We start from the raw sequence: 21,264 nt of genomic DNA, 5'->3' as shown, positions 1-21,264 counted from the left end.
GTCTACTTTCCTTTGGTGTTAAATGAAAAAACACTGTAGGTGTGTGACTTTATTTCTGGTCTATTTTGTTCCATTTGTCTACCTGTTTTTTTTTGTACCAGTCAAAAGTACCAGGTATTTTTTGTACCAAGGCGGCATTCCCAACCCTTGTCCATTTCAAGTTTACTTACAGTAAGTATTATATATAATATGTAGACATATATAATAAGCACAATAGTTTTATTTTTTCTTTAAACCATCATATATTGTTTAATGAAATTAAGAGAATAAAATTTAAAAGTTATTCTATGTATATGTGTATATATGTACACACGTATGTTTATATGTGTGTAGGTATGCATCTGACTGTCTTTGTTTCTTCCTGTGGGTCCACTTTCATCTGGTGTCAAATGAAAGAAGGTTGTAGGTGTGTGCCTTTACTTCCAGTCTCTCTATTCTGTTCCATTGATCTACCTGTCTATTTTTGTACCAGTACCATGCTGCTTTGGCTTCTGTAGCCTTGTGGTATAGCGCATGTTTGTTACCTGGGTATATTGTGTGGTGCTTAGGTTTGGGGTATGATGACAGATAGTGAGCATAGTAGCCAATAGGTAGTTTTTCAGCCTTTGTCCCTCTCTCTCTCTATCTCCTCTAATAGTCCCCCGTGTCTATTTCTCATTTTTATGTTCATGTGTACCCAATCTTTAGCTCCCACTTATAAATGAGAACAAGTGGTATTTGGTTTTCTGTTTATGTGTTAGCTAGAATAATGGCCTCCAGCTGCATCCATGTTGCTGCAAAGGACATGATTTTGTTCTTTTTATGGCTGCACAGTATTCCATTGGGTATATGTACTGCATTTTCTTTGTCCAATCCACCATTGATGGGTATCTGCATTGATACCATGCTTTTGCTATTGTGAATAGCATGGTGATGAACATTGGTGCATGGGTCCTTCTGGTAGAACAATTTTTTTCCTTTGGGTGTATACCTAGTAATAAGATTGCTGGGTCGAATGGTAGTTCAACTCTTAGTCCTTTGAGAAACCTCCAAATTGCTCTCCACAGTGGCTGAACTAATTTACATTCCTACCAACAGTGTATAAGTGTCCCTTTTTCTCTGCAGCCTCACCAATATCTGTTATTTTTTGACTTTTTGACAAAAGCCATTCTGACTGGTATGAGATGGTATCTTATTGTGGTTTTGATTTGCATTCTCTGATGATCAGTGATACTGAGCTTTTTTTTTTTTTTTATGTGCTTCTTGGCCACGTCTTTGTCTTCTTTTCTAAAGAAGACATACATGCCCACTTTTTCATGGAGTTTGTTGTTTTTTGCTTGTTGATTTGTTTAAACTTCTTATAGATTCTGGGTATTAGACCTCTGTCGAATGCATAGTTTGCAAATATTTTCTCCCATTCTGTAGGCTGCTGTTTACTCTCTTGATAGTTTCTGTTGCTATGTAGAAGCTCTTTAGTTTGCTTAGGTCCTACTTATCAATTTTTGTTTTTGTCACAATTTCTTTTGGGCACTTAGTTATAAATTCTTTGCCAGGGCTGATATGGAGGTTATATTCCTAGGTTTTCTTTTAGAATTTTTATAATTTGAGGTCTTACATTTAAGTCTTTAATCCATCTTGAGTTAATTTTTGTATAAGGTGATAGGTAAGGGTGCCGTTTCATTCTTCAGCATGTGGATAGCCAGTTATCCCCGCACCATTTAATGGATAGGGAGTCTTTTCCCTATTGCTTATTTTGTCAAGCTTGTTGAAGATCAGAAGGTTGTAGGTGTATGGCTTTATTTCTGGGCTCTCTATTCTGTTCCATTAACGTATGTGTCTATTTTTGTACCAGTACCATGCTATTTTGGCTACTGTAGCTTTGTAGTATAGTTTGAAATAGGTAATGTGATGCTTCTGGCCTTGTTCTTTTTGCTTAGGATTGCTTTGACTATTCAGGCTCTTTTGTGGTTCTATATGGATTTTAGAATAGTTTTTTTTCTATTTCTGTGAAAAAGGACATTGCTGGCTTGACAGGAATAGCACTGAATCTATAAATTGCTTTGGAAAGTATGGTCATTTTAACAATTTTGATTCTACCAATTCATGAGCATGGAATATTTTTCCATTTGTTTGTACTATCTCCGATTTCTTTCAGCAGTGTTTCATAGTTCTCCTTGTAGAGATCTTTCACATAGTTGGTTAGATATATTCCTAGGTATTTTATTATTTTTGTGGCTATTGTATAGGTATTGTGTTCTTGATTTGACTCTCAGCTTGGATGTATTGGTGTATAGAAATGCTACCGATTTTTGCACATTGATTTGGTATCCCAAAACTTTACTGAAATCATTTATCAGTTTCAGGGGCTTTTTGGCAGAGTCTTTAGGGTTTTTTAGGTATAGAATCACGTCATCCATGAAGAGAGATAGTTTGACTTCTTTTCCTATTTTGATGCCTTTTATTTCTTTCTGTTGCCTGATTGTTCTGGCTAGGATTGTCAGTGCTACGTCGAATAGGAGTGGTGAGAGTGGGCTTCCTTGTCGTTTCAGTTCTCAAGGGGAATGCTGCTCACTTTTACCCATTCAGTATGATGTTGGCTGTGGGTTTGTCATTGATGGCTCTTATTATTTTGAGATATGTTTCTTCAATACCTAGTTTGTTGAGAGTTTTTATCATGGAGGGATGTTAGATTTTATCAAGAGCTTTTTCTGCATCTACTGAGATGATTGTACGGTTTTTGTTTTTAGTTCTGTTTATGTGGTGAATCATATGTAATGACTATCACTGATAATATTTTGTTTTTATTTCATCTATTTTATTTAATACTAATATAGCTACTCTGATTCCATTAATATTTTTCTGGCACATACTTACCATCTTTTTACTTTCAATAATTTTACGGTCTTTTTATTTTTATTTTTTGAGATGGAGTCTTGTCCTGTCCCCCAGGCTGGAGTGCAATGGCACAATCTCAGCCCACTGCAACCTCCGCCTCCTGGCTTCAAGCGATTTTCCTGCCTCAGCCTCCTGAGTAGCTGGGATTACAGGTGCCCACCATCATGCCCAGCTAATTTTTATATTTTTAATAGAGACAGGGTTTCACCATTATGGCAGGTTGGTCTCGATCTCCTGACCTCAGGTGATTCACCTACCTCAGCCTTCCAAAGTGCTGGGATTACAGGTGTAAGCCACCACACCCAGCCTAATTTATTCTTATGTTTTAGTAATGTCTGGAATTAAAAAAAATCCAATCTGACAACCACTTCATCTTAACTTGTGAGTTCTACCCACAAGTTAATCATTGATTATCGATGTATTTGCATATGTTTTTACCATTTTACTTTGTGCTTCCTTTTCTATGCTTCTTTTTACCCTTCTTTTTTGCATTCTTTTTGGGAGAATGTATTGCCTTTTTTTTTTTGCTCTTTATATTCTATTTTTTCTTATTCTTTATTTTTCTCTACAGATTTCAAATTAATACATTTTATTTCTATTCATTAGTGACTATGTCTGAAAAATTTATTTTTCATGCTTGATAAAGGCTAAGTTATTTGATATCTTAACCACACTCTTCACCCCCCTACCCCACAACCTCAAAAGGTGCATGGACTTTAGCATAGTTTAATTCCAGCCACTCACTCCTGGATTAATAATGATTCCTCTTGTCTCTCTTGTGATTATTCTTGGCGTTTCCCACCACAGATATACGGGAATTTCTGCATCTCTATTATGGCAAATACCAGCATGGGGCATCAGGTTGTTCTATGTGGACCCTCTCTCTGCTGAAACATTCCGTAGCTACCTTACTCCATGTTGAGCAAGAGTTCCTAGGGCATAGTATCCTCTAAATATTCCAAATGGGAATTCATGTATGAGGTTTTTCTGTATTCAGAATTCCTCTTAAGTGTCTAGGCTTTCTAATAGACTGTCATCAATTTATCCATTCCCTACAGGGTATAATGAGAGACTGTGGGACTCAGAGGTGGCAGATATTTTTTATTATGAGGAAAGATAACTGAGAATAAAGCTATCATTCAGATATTTGCAGAGGTAAAAGTAATGCAGATACTGAGTGGAGCCTTGATCAAACTATGCTTGAAAGACACCCTACCACTGGTTACATGAGCCAATAATTTTCCTTTGCAGTGGAAGTCAGCTTGAGTTTTTTCAGGTATTTTTGTGGGTTTCACTAAAAGGTTGTCTAAATGATTCAGCAAGAAAATCAGAATTACTGTTAATGGATGTTAAAACCATTCATAAGTATCCTTAATTATATAATTTGTCAAAAAACCATATGGATATATTTTGTATTGTACTTATCCTTTCATTCTTCTTTTGGTAGGGAAATCGCCTCATTAATTCTTCTATGAAAGGACTTAAAATTAGCAAACTTTTTTTACAAACATATGGATTCCATTCTTGGACTTGAGGACAACTTGACGAACAGGTTGGGGAGGCCTTGAGCGGTCTGGAGCCAGCTCGAAGCGGAGCAGAGTCAATGCCACGGCCACTTTACACTCCATTATGGCAAACTGCTGCCCAATGCAGTTCCTGGGGATACCAAGAAAGAAAAAAATGACATCTAATGAATTTATATGTTACTAGGAACATAAGCCAATTTTTCTATATACAACAATTTTTGTAGGGAAACAAGATTCATGTTTTTTTTTTTTTTCTGTTGTCCATGTTGGAATTCAGTGGTGCTATCTCGGCTTACTGCAACCTCTGCCTCTCTGCCTCCTGGGTTTAAGGGATTCTCCTGACTCAGCCTCTTGAATAGCTGGGATTAAAAGATGCAGTGTCAGCTAACTGAGGGTCTGAAGGGATGAGCACTTGTCAGGTGCACTCCATGATGCCCAGCTAATATTTTTGTATTTTTAGTAGAGACAGGGTTTTACCACGTTGACCAGGCTGGCCTCAAATTCCTAATCTCAAGTAATCTGCCTGCCTCGGCCTCCCACAGTGCTAGGATTACAGGCATGAACCACCACATCCAGCCAAGATCCATGTTTTAAACCAATTCTTATGTGGCAGAATCCAGTAAATGTTTTTTAAGTTAAGTAAGCCCTGATCAGAAAGGCCACTAATGTCAAGATCTGAAAACTCTGGTTCTATTATTTTTGGGCCCATCTTACAAATAAGTGGTAATGAGTTCTATCAACATTTGATCCTGAAGGGTCCATATAACTAGAAAACCTTCCCCATGTCATGATAAAGAAAAGCTACTTCTTGCTGTTATTTGGAGGTCTTGCAGTTGAAGCCTTAGGCATGACAACAATAACCTGGCATACTCAGTGGATCGTATTGTCATTTGGTAAATAGGTGTCTCTCATACTCCACCAAAGGGAAACTTGGACTTTAGAACAACGTTGCTCTCTGTAGCAACAAGAGCTGGGAGCTGCCAATGTTGCCTTGTTCCTGTAACAAGGTGGCATTCCCAACTTGTTCATTGTAAGTTTAAGTGTAGTCTCTGGGCCTGTTGCGGGGATGGCCTTCATCAATCCATGCCCATATGCCAAGGACCAGAGTTGTTCTTTGTAATATTAACTGGTCCCTTTGGGGACTCAAAAGGGTACCGTCTGAATGCACTGGTCACAAGAGAAGACAAGCCAGGTAAAATGATGGGGAGCAACTGCAGTGTCAGCTAACTGAGGGCCCGAGGGGAATGAGCACTTGTGAGGTAAGCACTGTCACACATTTCCATCAAGTTCACCAGCTCGAGTCTTTACCTTGATCCAGCTGAGAATGGTATGAAGGCATAGGGATGTATTTTGTCAGAATTTTCCCTGGAGAATCTCAAGGGGTTAAAGACCTGTAATGAGAGAGAAGATCCCAGTCCTACTCCCTCCACCCCACCCACTCACCACACAAGAAAACCCCATGCATATTGTTAATAGAATTCCAAAGCTAACTTTAGGAACTTACAATGTCTGGATACTACAGTCCTGCTTGATATTCCCCAGAAGCCTACCACTGAAAATATATCCCGAGAAAGCAGAGACTATATAACCTAGTGACAGATTAAACAAGCCTCTGTAGTAAGAAGCAGCAGCAAATCATCAAGACAATCCGACTTAACCAAATACTGACTTCATTATTTTCCCTGTACAGTAAACACAAGCCTCTGTCATATAAATGGGCAAAGAATCAAATTATTATCTTTTCTATTTGTCTTGGTTTCCAAATGGACTGAGCCAAGGACTTGGGCAAAGAAGAAAGTGGTGTCAATTCACAGCTAAAGTTGTTCAGCTTCTGCCTGAGCGTCTCTGTGAGACGTTGCTGATTAGTATCTCCTGGACTGCGGGGTTGGTCTGAGCACTGGTTTGCAGCCCAGGAGCATGCTTGTTTTCTCCCAGGCCCCCTTTCCCTTTCACTCTCAGGTTTGCACTGGGTATGAAGGAGAGCAATATTCCTAGAGGATTAACTTCAAATATGCTCAAATCTTAAGAAAAACAAAGAGTTCATAATCTTGGTACTTTAATTATGACTAGTAACAAGTGATTTGCAATACTCTTCACAACTCTGTGACTAGATTGACTGCAGACATGAATGAAAGCAGAGAGCAAGGTGGTTAAACAGTGCAGTGTCAATCGACTCATCACATCCTCTCTACTTCCCAAAACAGGATGATATGCTTCTGTTGATAAGGCATCATCGTGGAATACTGGTGATTATATTGCAAACATATTTTTCTCTTAAAAGCATAGGGTTTGTTCTGGTTTGCTTTTCCAAATGACGGATGGTTATCCTAACTCCTCCCTCGATTGTGAAGATGCTTCTCTTCCCTCTTGGTGCTATCTTAGATGCCACTGGGTGCAGTTGGGACAAATCATACCTTAGGGTCTTCCCAGAAATAGGGGTTGTGGTGAAGAGCCCAAATATTGATAAACACGGTTATTCCTGAGAAAACAGAAGAAAAAGCAGATAAGTGCATGAGCTAAGATTCTTTCACACCTATTCATAGATTTTATAACCAAGGAAATAATTCTACATTCATAATTTCCTTAACCATTTAAGAAGCATCTGATGATGACACTTAAATGGGTGCTGTGGAGATCAGTGAGATCTATTCCAGCCTTCAAGGAGCTCACAGGCCATTGGAAGAGACAGGCAATTGCAACACACAGTATAAGTCAGAAGGAAGCCTGGCATGCTTGGGGAATTCTGAGGGGAACCTCATGTGTAGGGCCTTTGGATATATACAAGAGAAAAGGCTCAGGCGAGGCCTGCTGAGCTGAGTATCATGAAATCAGTAGGGGGAAACCAGGTAAAGAAAAGAAGATTCAGAAAGGAATTAAAGGCAGATGAAAAAGCATGAAGCCAAGCTTTAATACTTGAGAAGGCATGACAAATTTGGGTGACTGGGAGGTTGTGTAACAGGATTCAGGGAGCGAAGTGTCCATAGATAAGCCTGGGGAGGTTGGCTGGGTTTGTACCTTAAAATGGCAAAGAGGTCACGCTAAGGCTTTTAGGTTGAAGCCAATATAAATCACCGAGAAGTTTAAGCGGAGAGTGAGAGTATCGTCTTTTGTTTTGTTTTGTTCTGCCTTTCCTAGACAGTCACTTGGGAGATTTTATCATACTTTGGAGCCACAGAACCACATGGGATGTAGTGCCAATATGGCACTGAAGTCATATTTTATCATGATGTGGAATATCCATTGATCATGGTGGAGATGCTATGGGCATCTCCTGAAATCTGCAAATATAATAAATTATACTAATGGATTACTAATATTGAACAATCTTTGCAGTTTTGAAATATGATCTACTTATTTGGCCATGATATTCTATTTTATTTTATTTTATCTTTTTATAGAGATAGGGTCTCGTTGTGTTGCCCAGGCTCAAGTGATCCTCCACCTTGGTCTCACAAAGTGTTTGGATTTCAGGCGTGAGCCACCTGCCCAGCCAATATATTGATTTTGATGCACCATTGGATTATGTTTACTAATATTTTATTTAAAAATTTTATATTTATATACATGTGATATTTATCTAAAGATATTTTTGTGCAATTTTTAGTAGGTTTGTTATCAATGTGATATTTCCTTAAATAACTTTGTAAGTTTTACTCTTTCTATGCTCTGGACAACTGTAAGTGTTACTGGGATTACATGGTCTTTAAAGGTTTGATAACATTTCTGAAAAACTGCATAGGCCTGGTTCCTTTTTAGGGGCTCTAAAATTTTTTTCTAGTTCTGTGAAAACTGGCATGTTTAGACTATTTATCTCTACCAGTATCAGTTTTAGTAAATTACGTATTATAAAGCTGTCTAGTTTTTTCCTGGTTTTGCAAATCTCTCTGCATAGAATTGTGTCATATTAGTTAGTGGTTTGCCTCCTCTGTCGACCAGCCCCTCCCTCATTGGCTGTCGTATTTTTTGACTAGTTATGCAGCCGTTCTGCTTTCCACACCATTACCTTTCGTTTTCGCCCTTGTTAATTCACCTGTTTCCTTTTAGTTTACTCTTTTATTCTTTTTCCAACTGATTTATTTCCCATAGTTTTTGACATCAATGTTTAACTTAATTCTTTTATTAATAAAAATATTTGGTATTTAACATTATAACTTTTCTTCTAAATGCTGCTTTAGCGGCACACCATTAATTCTGATATGTAGAGTTTTCGTGGTCATGATTTTATTTTGTATTTTTGCTTTAACCCAATAGTTTTTAATGGATAAAAAAATCCTTATGAATGAACCTTTTGAAAAATTTTTCTTGCTAATTTCTATTTTTATTGTCTTAATTTAAAGAATGCTATTTTGTAATGTTTCTTTTTTGGTAATTAAGCTTTTAAAAAATTGTGGCCTAGCATACGGTCACCTTTAAGGAACGTTGCTGGTGTACATAAAAAGGAAAGTGTGTTCTTTTTTAAAATTTGCATTCATGGCTGTCTTATGTTCATGATGAATTGTGGTTTTCAACATCATGAAATCTAAGTTTTGAACTTCACGAGTCCTGATATGACCACTTAGCTTACTCACCGAGGTAAAGACCTGATTTGGGTTAGAATGGCACTGGGACAACCTAGCAGTGCTGCATCCACGAAGTAAAGACCACTTTCAAAAACAAGTGGCCAGGTCATCGTTAACACATTCTTCCTAAGTGATTAATCCACATATTGCTGGCTAGTCAAGGACATTCAAGAAATTTGCTTTCTTAATATGGGTCAGAGGTTTTGAAGTTTAGAGCTTCAAAAACCCAATGTTATTTAACTCTCCCACGCCTCAATCATAGACTCAAACCTCTACAGTTGGATCAGGTTTATTTCCTGGCAGTACACATTCTTTCACTTTTCAATTTTTGGTTCCAGAAGCATTGTTCTCTCTTGAACAGTTTCTGGAAGTTTCACCAAGATCATCAGAACAGACTGCCCATTGAAGTTCAATAATTGCTAATACCTAAGAAGTATGGTTCACAGGCTCATTAATTATTAGCTCCTTTGGGTGAGTCTGAAATCATGGTCAATGAAAAAAAAGTTTTTTGAGACAGAGTCTCACTATGTTGCCCAGGCTGGTGGGAAGTGGTGTGATTATAGTTTGCTGCAGCCTCAAACTCCTGGGCTGAGGTGATCCTCCTGCCTTAGCCTCCTGAGTAGCTGGGGTAATAGACACATGCCAGTGACCTCGGATGAGATAGTTTTGATTTCCTAAGTCAGTTATTGTCTTTCTTAGGAGTTTCTGCTTACTCTGGCTTGCTGTCAGAGTGTCTGGTTGATTGCCATGGATCTCTCCCATGAGTGGCACATAGGAGAAAACCCATTGTGTTTTGTTCTGTTTAGTGATTGTGAATTATTTAGGGGATTTCATAGAACACTCATTTTTTTGGGCCATGCCTTCTCCACTGAGGCTTACTGGACCATCAGATTCATGGCACATACTAGGCCATTAATAGGTCTGTTATTGGCTATTGAAGGATTTTTTTTTCCTGGCATGGGGTTTATTAATCCAGAGAATCTAACTGACACCTGATGAGCATATTTATTATAATAAAAAAGCATGTACATTATCTAACAAAATGACATAGTTAAACCAAGATTACATTAGAAAAAGACATAATTTGGAACATTTTCTATTTTATTGAGCTCTTAAATCACCGTGGAGCCTTAGGACAAAAGGAAAACAGAATTCATAACTTTTGATGGTTTTCCGTCTTTTTTTTTTCATGTAGAAAATCTGAAAACACCTCAATGACTCTAACTCAATGTCCGTGAAGATTCCCTGGGAAAAAAAAACTTCAAAAAGGCAGATTAATGACTGCCTCCAACGGGTCCATCCCCTTCCTCTCTCTAAATCTGTCTTTCTACCCAATTTCTTTGTTCCACAAATCCAGGTAATTCTGAGCAAGGCTCAAAATATCTCTTAATAATATTAGTGAAAAGTAAAAAGGGATCTGCATTGTCCAGAAAAAAGTGACTGCTCTCCCAGCTCTCTGTGTATCATTTGGGTCACAATCTGTCAGCAGAGCGGACATCCCTTTTCTCTGCCAGAATAAAGAGTCTTCAATTGTACCCTAGGCTCTAAATTAAAAGTTAACTTTTAAAAGATAAAATATGATTTTTAGGATTGACTATTTTTTTAGGTGACTAATATACACTTTTCCTAAAGTGGCTCAGTCTTGCTAAGCTTATTAAAACCACAATTTCTAAACCTTTTCCATGGGATTAAAAAGTAGAGCCACCCTCTACTCTCTGAAAGTCTTTCTGCAGCCACCCCCTCATTGCCTTTTAAAAGTGGGAATTTCTCCTCTTGTTTCATTTGGCAGCCCAATCCTATTTTTTAATTTCCTAAATTCATTAAAATCTCTCTCTGTTTATTAAATACCTTCCTTCCATTATTTTCACTTTTATGGGATTATTTCTTTTTGTACTTCAGTGTATGCATATAAGTAGGATCTTAGGAGGGATGAGTGGCAAGAGAATCACCCAAGTGGCTTTCTTGGGTGGTAGATTGGTTTTTAGATAGCTAAGTATGGAAATATAAAAATTAGGGGACTCTGACAGATAAAGACTGACAAAGGCAATAACTGAGACCGTGGAAGCAAGGTTGTTGAGAAGGAAGTAGCTGATATTCAAGGACTTGGATACTGTCTGGGTAAGGGAGATGATGGAGGTGTGAGGATAACTTCTAGCTTTCCCACTTAAAATTACTCACAGACAGTGGTGCCATTCATTAATGTAGCAATCTAGGAGAAGGAGCGGGTTTAGGGGAAGAAGTAGATGACATGCTTCCTTTCGGACATTTTGCTTATCATAGTATGCTCAGACCAAAGCAAAGTGCCTAGAGCAGATATTTAGGAGGCAATTGTTGGGCCAGTGAATGAAGAGAAGGGCACACACACGGTAGTAGGTCTTTTGCCAAGAGTGAATGGGGACATGGCGCAGAAACAGATGGAGAGTGATGAAAATGTATGTGATACTGAGGTGTGGGAGAGAAAGCAGACATCATAAACATGCTTCTTTTTAGAAATAAACAGGATTTCTGGATAATAGAGGGAAAGAGGTGGATCTGGTGGATATAATTGTTGGATACAATGAGTTGTAAATTTCTCTTCAAAGAATCAGTATGTCATTATATTCAGTTATTTGTCCTTCATTTTAAAGTTTAACTTCCTTGTAGTTCCAGTAAACAACCTTCTCTGCTGGTTCTAATCAGTTGTTCATATCTGTTCTCCCCAGCCCCCCGCTCCATCCTGACTCATCCCGGTCACCTGCTCCAGTCACCTGCTCCAGTCATCTGCTCTGGTCACCTTCCTTTGACCCAGGTCACCCCTGGCCACCTGCTCTGACCTGCCCATAACCATCCTTCCCGCCAAACCAACCACCCTGCCACTCCAGCTCGGACCCCTGCCCTCTTTAAAATAGCCAGTTGGGATTAGTCTAGCTTGTGTGGTCTAGCCCTACCCAATAGGGGAACGACGCAGCAGTAGGGGTGACACCTGTCAGGCATAAGTATCCCTTTTCCTCACTTGCCCAAATGTGCAGCCACCATTGCTTCATCTGTGCACTGCACCCTTCTACAGAAGTAAATTGCCTTGCTGAAAGGATTTATCTTTGAGTGCTATTTCTTTTGCGGCATCAAAATTTTACTTATAACATGAGGCACTCATTTGCCAATTTCTAAAGAGAAATGAACAGGATTTCTGGGTAAGACAGGGAAAGAGGCGAATCTGGCAGATATGAGGCCCCTATTTGCACATGCTTTGGTGTGCTATAGCTGCATTCAAGGGCCCATTAGCAGGGCAGAGAAAGTGTATAGAAGCATTTAATGCTGGTTGAATTATTGATGCATGAGAGTAGAGAAAGGGGAAATAGTCAAGGAAGTTGAGGGCATTGCCAAGGGGGAACCTGGAGTGATGAATCCAGACATTCAAGCTTGGGGTGAAGAAAGTGAAGCTGTGGAGTGCCTGTGCGTATGAGAAGTGGGGAGGAAGGAAAACAGGGTAACAGGAAATGACGCAGATGAGCATGTGCGGTCCAGTGAAGGTCTGAAAGCTCCGGAGGGCAAGAAGGTGTGGCAGAAAGGAATGTAAAGTGAGGTGAAGGCAACTCTGCTCGTGTACTTCCTGTCCCCTCATTGTGGCTTGAGGGAGATCAAGGTGCAGCCCCTGAAGGCACTTGGAGGAAAGGGCAGAGACTGCGGGAGACCAGAGATGATGTATAAGTAGCCTAAAAGTGAGTCAGCCAGGGTGGAGCCAGTTCTTCAGCCAACATCCATCAGGATCTCAACACTGTCTGAAGCACAGAAAGTTACCTGCAGCAGCAAAAGTCACAAGATCAGGAAAACGAAAGGAACATGAAACAGAAAGGCCCTGAATGGGAAAAATTAAAAGGCATGCTGATTCTCACATTTTCAACCTGTAGCTTTTGTATGGGTAGGGGGACTTTAAGGGTCTGTGGATTACAGGGCTTAGGTGATCTAGAATAGAAGCAGAGAAAATAATTTTCTCGTGTTGGAAGGCAGCAATAAATAATCATTGTATTGATGTTGAAAAAAAACAGAGCTTATTGACAGGATTTAGGTATTATTGAAATGCAGGAATAAGGCAAAAGGTAGTAAAAGTTGACTCTGAGTTGTCTTGTTTGAGCAACTAGGTGGGTGGAATATTATGTGTATAGATGCAATATTATGTAGGTAATAAATAGTACAATAAATACTGTGTGAAAAATAACACTGAATTGAAAAGAGGAAACTTCTTTAGACACTAGATGATTGCAAAGATCCCTGTGATAGCAAAGATCTTTCTCTGGAGAGATCCCAGAGAAAGCTTAAGTTTCTGCTTCAGTGTAGTAGTTAAGAGCACAGACTCTGGAGTCCCACCACTTGGGTTCAAGTCCTAGTTCCACCATTTACCAAAGATGAAGTTTTACCTTTTTGTCCCTGTTTGTCTAAAATGTGCATAACACTAGTATTTCCACAGTAGAACTGGGGGGAAGGGGGATAGGTGGATAAAATGAGTTAATACGTGCAAAACATCTAGAACGATGCTCGGCACCTAGTAAGTACTAAATAATTTTTTGCTTTTGTTATTTCAATAGTAAAGTTGATTTTGTAGAAAACAAATATTTAATTGCTATTGGGCAACTATGGTAGCACAGTAGCAATTAAATATTACTACATTTAATTAGACTATTACAGATGCCCAGTCAAATCCAGTATTTGAAAGACAGTTAAATTGGAGGAAGTTGTAGAAACACACCTCAACATAGGTCAAAAATAAATTCTGGCTCATTCCTTTATAGCTCTAATGTCATCATTCAATCCATCTTGCATCCCACCAGTGTATTAATCTTTCTAGAAAAATAACTATAATCACGCCACCCAGCTTCGATGTCTTAAATCTGTCTGCTGCTTGATCCAGAAAGGCTGAACACAAAAGGTTGGCCTTCAGAAAGCTCTATGATCTGGCTACATCATGACTCTGGGTGTAGTCCAAAATTTCCCTCTGTGCATGCTGGAGTCTGGTGGATTACAGTAATTGCTCCAGTGACATGCCCTGCTGGTGTGTGTGAGGGAAGGCAGAAGGCAGGCTGTCTGCTGCTTTGTGTCTGCTCTTCTTTCTCTCTGCCCACAATGCTGCCTCTCTCATCTTTGCTGATATAAATCTAGTCCTTTAAGGTTCAGCGATAAAGTGATGCTTCATGAAGGCCTCCTCCCCAACTCCTCAGTCCTTACGGCAGGATTCTATACCTTTGCACCTTGGTGATCCTGTGCCTGTTTTGATAGTCCTGAGAGTTCTCTCCTCTTTCTCCCTTTCTGGGAAATAAGAATGGCCTTAGGCTCCACAGATTCTAAGGACAAATAACTGTTAAAGACATGAGTGTGTTAAGACATTTCAGTCCAAGCACAACTGTATTGTTAAAAAAAAAAAAAAAGATGTTTTAAGACCTGCAGGTAAGGAGCGTCCATCTGGAAAGGTAATGGGTTTGTTGAGTAGCCGGGATATGTTTACTGCTGGTGAGTAGAGGCGGAGGCATTCCTTGATGCACATTGTGGTGTAAGGCATCTGGCTCAGGTGTTCCCTGGATAGAAGCACAGGAGGAAAGGAAAAGGAGGGGTAGTCACTTAGCCATTGCACTGAAAGCCCAGCTTTTCTCCATTTTTGTGACTGAGAATGATATTTTTCTTTACCCAAAGGAGGATTTCAGATGTACCAAATATGTCTTAGGAAAAGCTAAATGTTAACATGAGCCACTTTTCACATGTAACTGTGTGTGGGTTTTTTTTTTCCTGCAGATATAGGGCTCTTGTCCTGAGACATACCTATTCCAGGGCTCCTGTCAATATCACACATCTGTGAAAATTTGGATAGAGTTGTGGGTTGTATTTATATCCAGAGTATTTCTTCTATGAACTAATAAGTATTTCTGATAGCACTGTAGTAGGAATACAGACTATCTTCTTCACTAGGAGCGCTGAAAAAACTCAGGGAACTTAAAAAAAAAATTCTTAAAAGCATCAATGAGATAACTCAGTTGTGAGGAGACCATAAAGAGGATTGGAGTTCACAGAACTGGGCAGATAATGGCTGATGCTTCTGTTGCAAACCAGAGGTGGAGAAGTAGGCAAAGAGACACGAGTCAGAATCGAGGGCTCACCACATGCGGGGACTGTGGTAAAGCGCCCTCAGCACTGGGCTGGGCCTACAAAGGAATGCAACTGGAAATAGTATAGGAAAGGCAAAATAAATGCAAAGAAGTAGAAGAAAAAGTAGTTAAGGGAAGAGTAGCAATCAACGAGATAGGCAAAAGCAAAAAAGTCAACAAGGTCAGCAATGGTAGACCTTGGTTCATTGAAAAGGTGAATAAAATTGGTAATTTTCAGGTAGAATGTTAGATAGAGGAAGAAGAAAGAAGACATAGATATCAAAATTGAACAAAAAAGGGCCAGGTGCGGTGGCTCACGCCTGTAATCACAGGACTTTGGGAGGGCGATGCGGGCAGATCACAAGGTGAAGAGATCGAGACCAGCCTGGCCAAAATGGTCAAACCTTGTCTCTACTAAAAAAGTACAAAAATTAGCTGGGGGTAGTGGCACACACCTATAATCCCAGCTACTCAGGAGGCTGAGGCAGGAGAATCATGTGAACCTGGGAGGCGGAGGTTGCAGTGAGCCGAGATTGTGCCACTGCACTCCAGCCTGGTGACAGAGTGAGACTCCATCTCAAAAATAAATAAAAATAAATAAATAAATAAATAAAAACAAAATGGTAATGAAGTAATAAGTTTTGTTTCTAGTAATGGTGGACTAAGTAATTCAGATCACATTTCCTGCTATGACAACCAGAAAATTTGGACCCCCCACACACACAAACACAAACACACACAGTGTACTTGAACAGATCAGAGAGCTAGTAATGTAGTATAGAGATGCTGGCCCAGTAGAGAATGAAGATTGAAGATTCCAGGATTTGATCCTGAGAATTAGAAATGCTTTTCTGCTAGGTGCTTGCCAATCGCAGAAGATGAGCTGAGAGGCTCAGAAGTGCTTTGGGTAGCCTCCCGTGACTATGTGAACAAAGATCAGATTGCAGTCCCTCTAGGGGAAGGTGCCTGAAGAATCTAGCTACTTTGAGCTGGGAGTTCAAAGTTGGCACCCTAGCTAAAAGAGTGAACTGGAGGTACGAAAAGTTACCATATCAATGGCACAGCTTTTAATTGTCCAGATATTTGGATTAAGAGGATTCTGAATTGCATGATTACGGACACCTGGCATAAACAAATGTAAATTCTCCCTGGAAGAAGCTTACAAACCAGCCTAAGCTTACAAGCAGTTTGGTTAAAAACCTGTCTGGTTCAAAGTAAAATGCTTCCAGGTAAAAAATGAGCCTGGATGACATGAAAAACAAAAAAGAAAACAAAACGGCCGGGTGCGGTGGCTCATGCCTGTAATCCCAGCACTTTGGGAGGCCAAGGCAGGCGGATCATGAGGTCAGGAGATTGAGACCATCCTGGGTAACACAGTGAAACCTCGTCTCGCACGCACCTGTAATCCCAGTTACTTGGGAGATTAAGGCAGGAGAATCACTTGAATCCGGGAGGTGGAGGTGGCAGTGAGCCAAGATCGCACCACTGCACTCCAGCCTGGGTGACAGAGCGAAACTCCATCTCAAAAACAAAAAACAAAAAACAAAGCAAAAAACCCCACAACAATCCAGCAGATACAACACACAGTAAAATAATACCCACAGGAGCTTCCAATATTGGAATCATGAGAATTTATAATAGTTTTCTTACTCAGTATAAGGAGATAAAAAAACATAATCGAAAATTTCAGCAGGTAACTGGAAATTGTAAAAAAATATACAATAGGGAGGAAGTTCTAAGATGGATGACTAGAGGCATCTGGTACTCACTTCTTCCATAGACAGGAACCAACACAGGAAGTAGATAATTACACTTCAAATAGATCATTTAAGGGAGAACGATGGAATTCAACAGAGAAGTGATGGAAAGCACCAAAAGCAAGGAAGGAGAGGGAAGTGAGGCAGCCTATTTGGCGGGGATCAACTGGGAGTCTGGAGAAACTCCTTAATATGGGAAAAGAATAAGTGAGAGACCTCCAGTGATCCACACTCGCACCATGGACTCTTACAATACTAGCTATGGCAGAGCCCACTAACCTTTGCAGGCCCTGAGACTAACGTAGGGCACTGCCTGGAGATTACATGAAGACATTACTCCAGAGAGAGTGCTCACACTGGGTCCCACAAACCCCTGAGTCCTCAGCAGCTGCAGTGTGGCACCATTTGGAGAGCCCAGCCCCCATCGGACTGTACCTTGCCCCGGGGTTCTACAGCCTCTACATCTCCACATCCCTGAAGCCCCAGTGACATTCCTTACCACAGCTGCTGATGCTGCTGCTGCCAGGGCCAAGGTGGGAGCCACTGCCAGTGACCTTATCACCCCCAGCAGATGGGTGGGCACACATTTTCATGCACCTTGAGGACAAATTCCACTGCCTGTAGCTAACTATAGCTGCTGTGGGCTGCTGCAAGGGCCAAGGTGCTAGCAAAGCATGAGTCAGCCCTACTCCCCAAAAGCCTTTTGCTTATGGCTGCTCCAAATGAAAGCAGCCCCTCCTTCTCCAGTAGCAGGGCCATAGCACAGCTGCTGTCATCCTCATCTGAGCATTCTGCTAGCAGCCTGGGGATCATCCTGTCCCTGCCTACCACAGCCAGCACCTACATACACTACTGGGGGGTCTGAGGGCAGATCTGCTCAGCCTGGCTCCACTCCTCCCAGTACCTGAGCATGCTGTCTAGGGTGCTACAGACTGCCCTGCCCAGTCTATCACTGGCACCTGAGCACTTCTCCTGGGGTCTGAGGTTGGGCTCACTTAACCTGCTGCTACCATCACAGCTGGTACTTACCCACATGTGCCAACTGTGGGCCTGGGGACTGGCCTGCTCAGCCCTTCATAGCCATCACCAATACCAGTGTGGACTGCTTAGGACCCAGAGGGTTGTCCCACATGCCTGATGCCCAGGGGCTCAAGAACCCACCCACCCACCTGGCCCACCACTGCCATTTCCAGAACCCAGGCAAGCCACCTGGAAGCCAAAGAATTGGCCTGGCTGGAGCAGCTAACACTGGAGCAAGTATATATCACCCTGGTGCCCACGAACATGCATGCTTAGCACACCGCAGCCACTGCTGGGACCTGAAGACTGGCCCATGCAGCATCCCAGCCACCAGCAAAACTTCACCACAGCTTCCACTAACAACCACATCCTAAGCCACTGAGTAAATCACAGACAACAATGATGCTGCTTACAGTTGAAAAAAATCATACAGTGATTACACTACTGCACATGCCCAGAATCAGAGCCAAAGCATCCTACCGAATCAACACTATACATGCATTTTCAGGGAAAGTCCTCCCCTATGAAAGCAACTTCAAAATGTTGGAAGAAGCAACTGTTACACCAGATACACAAATACCAACGTGAGAACACAGGAAACATTGAAAGCAAGGAAATATGACACCTCCAAAAGAACACAATAATTCTCCAGCAACAGATCCCAATCAAAAAGAGATTTACAAAATCCTGGAAAAAGAATTCAAAATATTGACACTAAAGAAGCTGGATGAGGTTGGTCATGGTGCCTCATGCCTGTAATCCCAGCACTTTGGGAGGCAGAGGCAGGCAGATCACCTGAGGTCAGGAGTTTGAGACCAGCCTGGCCAACATGGTGAAACCCTGTCTCTACTAAAAATAAAAAAATTATCTGGGAGAATTGCTTGAACCTGGGAGGCATAGAATGCAATGAGCTGAGATGGCGCCATTGCACTCCAGCATGGGAAACAAGAGCAAAACTCTTTCTCAGAAAATAAATAAATAAATAAATAAATAAATAAATAAATAAAAAGGAAGCATGGTGAGACAGGTGAGATACAAGAAAATGAGAGGCTGAGGCAGGAAGATTGCTTGAGGCCATCAGTTCAAGGCCAGCTTGTGAGATCCTATCTCTATTAAAAAAAAAAATTAGCCAGGCATGGTGGATATGCCTGTAATCCCAGCTACTTGGAAGGCTGAAATGGAAAGATTGCTTGAGTCTAGGAGTTTCAGGCTCCAGTGAACTGTGATCATGCCATTACATGCCAGCCTGGGTAACAGAGTGAGACTCTGTCTCTTAAAAAAAGAAAAAAGAAAAAAAAAGAACCAAACAAGAATTCTGGAACTGAAAAATTCATTGAATGAAATGCAAAATACATTTGGAAGCTTCAACATCAAGCAGAAGAAAGAATCTCAGACCTTGAAATTACCTTTTGAACTAACCCAGTTAGACAATTTTTTAGAAAAAAGAATGAGCAGAGCCTATGTGACATATAAGACACCATAAAATGACCAAATATTCAAATTTTCAGTGTCCCATGGGTGAAGAGAAAATAAAAGAGTTAGAAAACTCATTTAATAAAATAATAGATGACAGCTTCATAAGTCTAGCAAGAGATTTACATGTCCACATACTGGAAGCTTAAAAATCCCCAAATAGATAAATTCAAAAGATCTTCTCTACAGCATATTATAATCAAACTGTCAAAAGCCAAAGATGAAGAGAAAATGCTAAAAACAGCAAGAGAACAGTGTCTAGTCACTTATAAAAGAACCTCCATTAGGCCATCAGCAGATTTCTCAACAGAAACCTTACAGGCCAGGAGAGAATACATTCAGAGTGCTGAAAGAAAACAATGGTTAGTCAAGGATACTGTTCCCAGCAAAGTTACCCTTCATAAATGAAGGAGAAACAAGCAAAAGCTGAGGGAATTAATCACCACTGGGCTTAATCTACAAGAAATGCTCAAGGGAGTCCTACACCCAGAATTAAAAGAGCGATAACTGCCATAATGAAAATACTTGAAAATATGAAGACCACTGCTAGAACTAACACACAAACAAGAAAGGGAAAAGCTCAAATGTTACCACTGCAGAATACAACCTAACCACAATGATAAACAATGAGAGAAAGAAAGAACAAAGGATATACAAAACAACTAGAAATCAATTAATAAAATGAAGGGCATATGCTGTCAGTAATAACCTTGAATGTAATTGAATTAAATTTTCCACTTAAGGCTGGGTGTGGTGGCTCACGCTTATAACCCCAGCACTTTGGAGGCCAAGGCAGGTGGATCACCTTAGGTCAGGAGTTCAAGACCAACTTGGCCAACATGGTGAAATCCTATCTCTAATAAAAGTACAAAAAATCAGCTGGGCATAGTGATGGGCACCTGTAATCCCAGCTACACAGGAAGCTGAGGCAGGAGAATTGCTTGAACCCAGGAGGCAGAGGTTGCAGTGAGCTGAGATTGCGCCATTGCACTCTAGCCTGGGCAATAAGAGCAAAACTCTGTCTCAAAAAAAAAAAATTTTCATGTAAAAGGTATACACTGCTGAATGGATTAAAAAACATGACCCAACTATATGCTGTATACAAGAAGCTCATCTCACCTGTAAAGACACATATAGACTGAAAGTAAAGGAATGGAAAGAGATATTCCATGCAAACAGAAACCAAAAATGAGTAGGAAGGGCTATGTTTATATCAGAGGAAAAAGTAAAAACTAGTGAAAAAAATACACAGAAGGTCATTATATAATGATAAAGGGATCAGTCTGGCAAGAGGCTATAACAATCTGAGCACGTATGCATCCAACATTGGAGGATCCAGATATATAAAGCAAATATTGTTAGATCTAAAGAGATACACTTTAATACAATAACAGTTGGAAACTTCGGCGCCTCACTCTCAGCTTTAGACAGGTCATCTAGACAAATTTCTTTATAAATTTATTAATTTATAAAGAAACATTGGATTTAAATTGTACATTAGACTAAATGGACCTTCCAGACATTTACAGAAAATTTTGTCCAAAGATACAGAATGCATATTTTTCTTAACAGCATATGGAATATTTTCCAGGATAGACTATATGTTAGGACACAAAACAAGTCTCAACACATTTAAAAAAAGTTAAAATCATATGAAGTATCTTTCAGACCACAAAGGACTAAAATTAGCGATCAGTAATAAGAGGAACTTTGAAAACTACAAATACATGGAAATTAAACAACATTCTCCTGAACAACAACTGGGTCAAGAAAGAAATTAAAAAGAAAATAAAAAAATTTCTTGAAACAAACGAAAATTGAAACACAGCATACCAAAACCTATGACATACAGCAAAAGCAGTGCTGAGATGGAAATTATAGTAAAAAAGCAGAAAGATTTCAGATCAGCAATCTAATGAGGCACCTCTGGGAACTAGAAAGACTA

General features: G+C 40.1%; 1 protein-coding gene across 2 annotated transcripts in view; it reads right to left on the bottom strand.

The window, feature by feature from the left end:
• Nucleotides 1-3,962: 3,962 nt before the first annotated feature.
• CYP4Z1 (cytochrome P450 family 4 subfamily Z member 1) overlaps nt 3,963-21,264 on the bottom strand; it is a 53,630-nt gene continuing 36,328 nt past the window's right edge. Inside the window, exons 9-12 of one of the 2 annotated variants that reach the window (XM_012434769.2) lie at nt 14,372-14,505; nt 6,815-6,879; nt 5,709-5,791; nt 3,963-4,530 (exon numbers count right to left, since the gene is read on the bottom strand). In XM_012434769.2, the coding sequence (XP_012290192.2) occupies nt 4,362-4,530; nt 5,709-5,791; nt 6,815-6,879; nt 14,372-14,505 (451 nt within the window). In that variant the 3' untranslated portion in view covers nt 3,963-4,361. The remainder of the gene's footprint in view (nt 4,531-5,708; nt 5,792-6,814; nt 6,880-14,371; nt 14,506-21,264) is intronic. The other variant, XM_012434770.2, reaches the window with a different exon arrangement.

This window comes from Aotus nancymaae, unplaced genomic scaffold, assembly GCF_030222135.1.
Source record: "Aotus nancymaae isolate 86718 unplaced genomic scaffold, 86718_ANA_hifiasm-v0.15.2.pri h1tg000007l, whole genome shotgun sequence".
Classification (NCBI taxonomy): Eukaryota; Metazoa; Chordata; class Mammalia; order Primates; family Aotidae; genus Aotus; species Aotus nancymaae.
The sequence above is the reverse complement of the archived record's forward strand: the minus strand, read 5'-3'. Positions and strand labels throughout refer to the sequence as shown.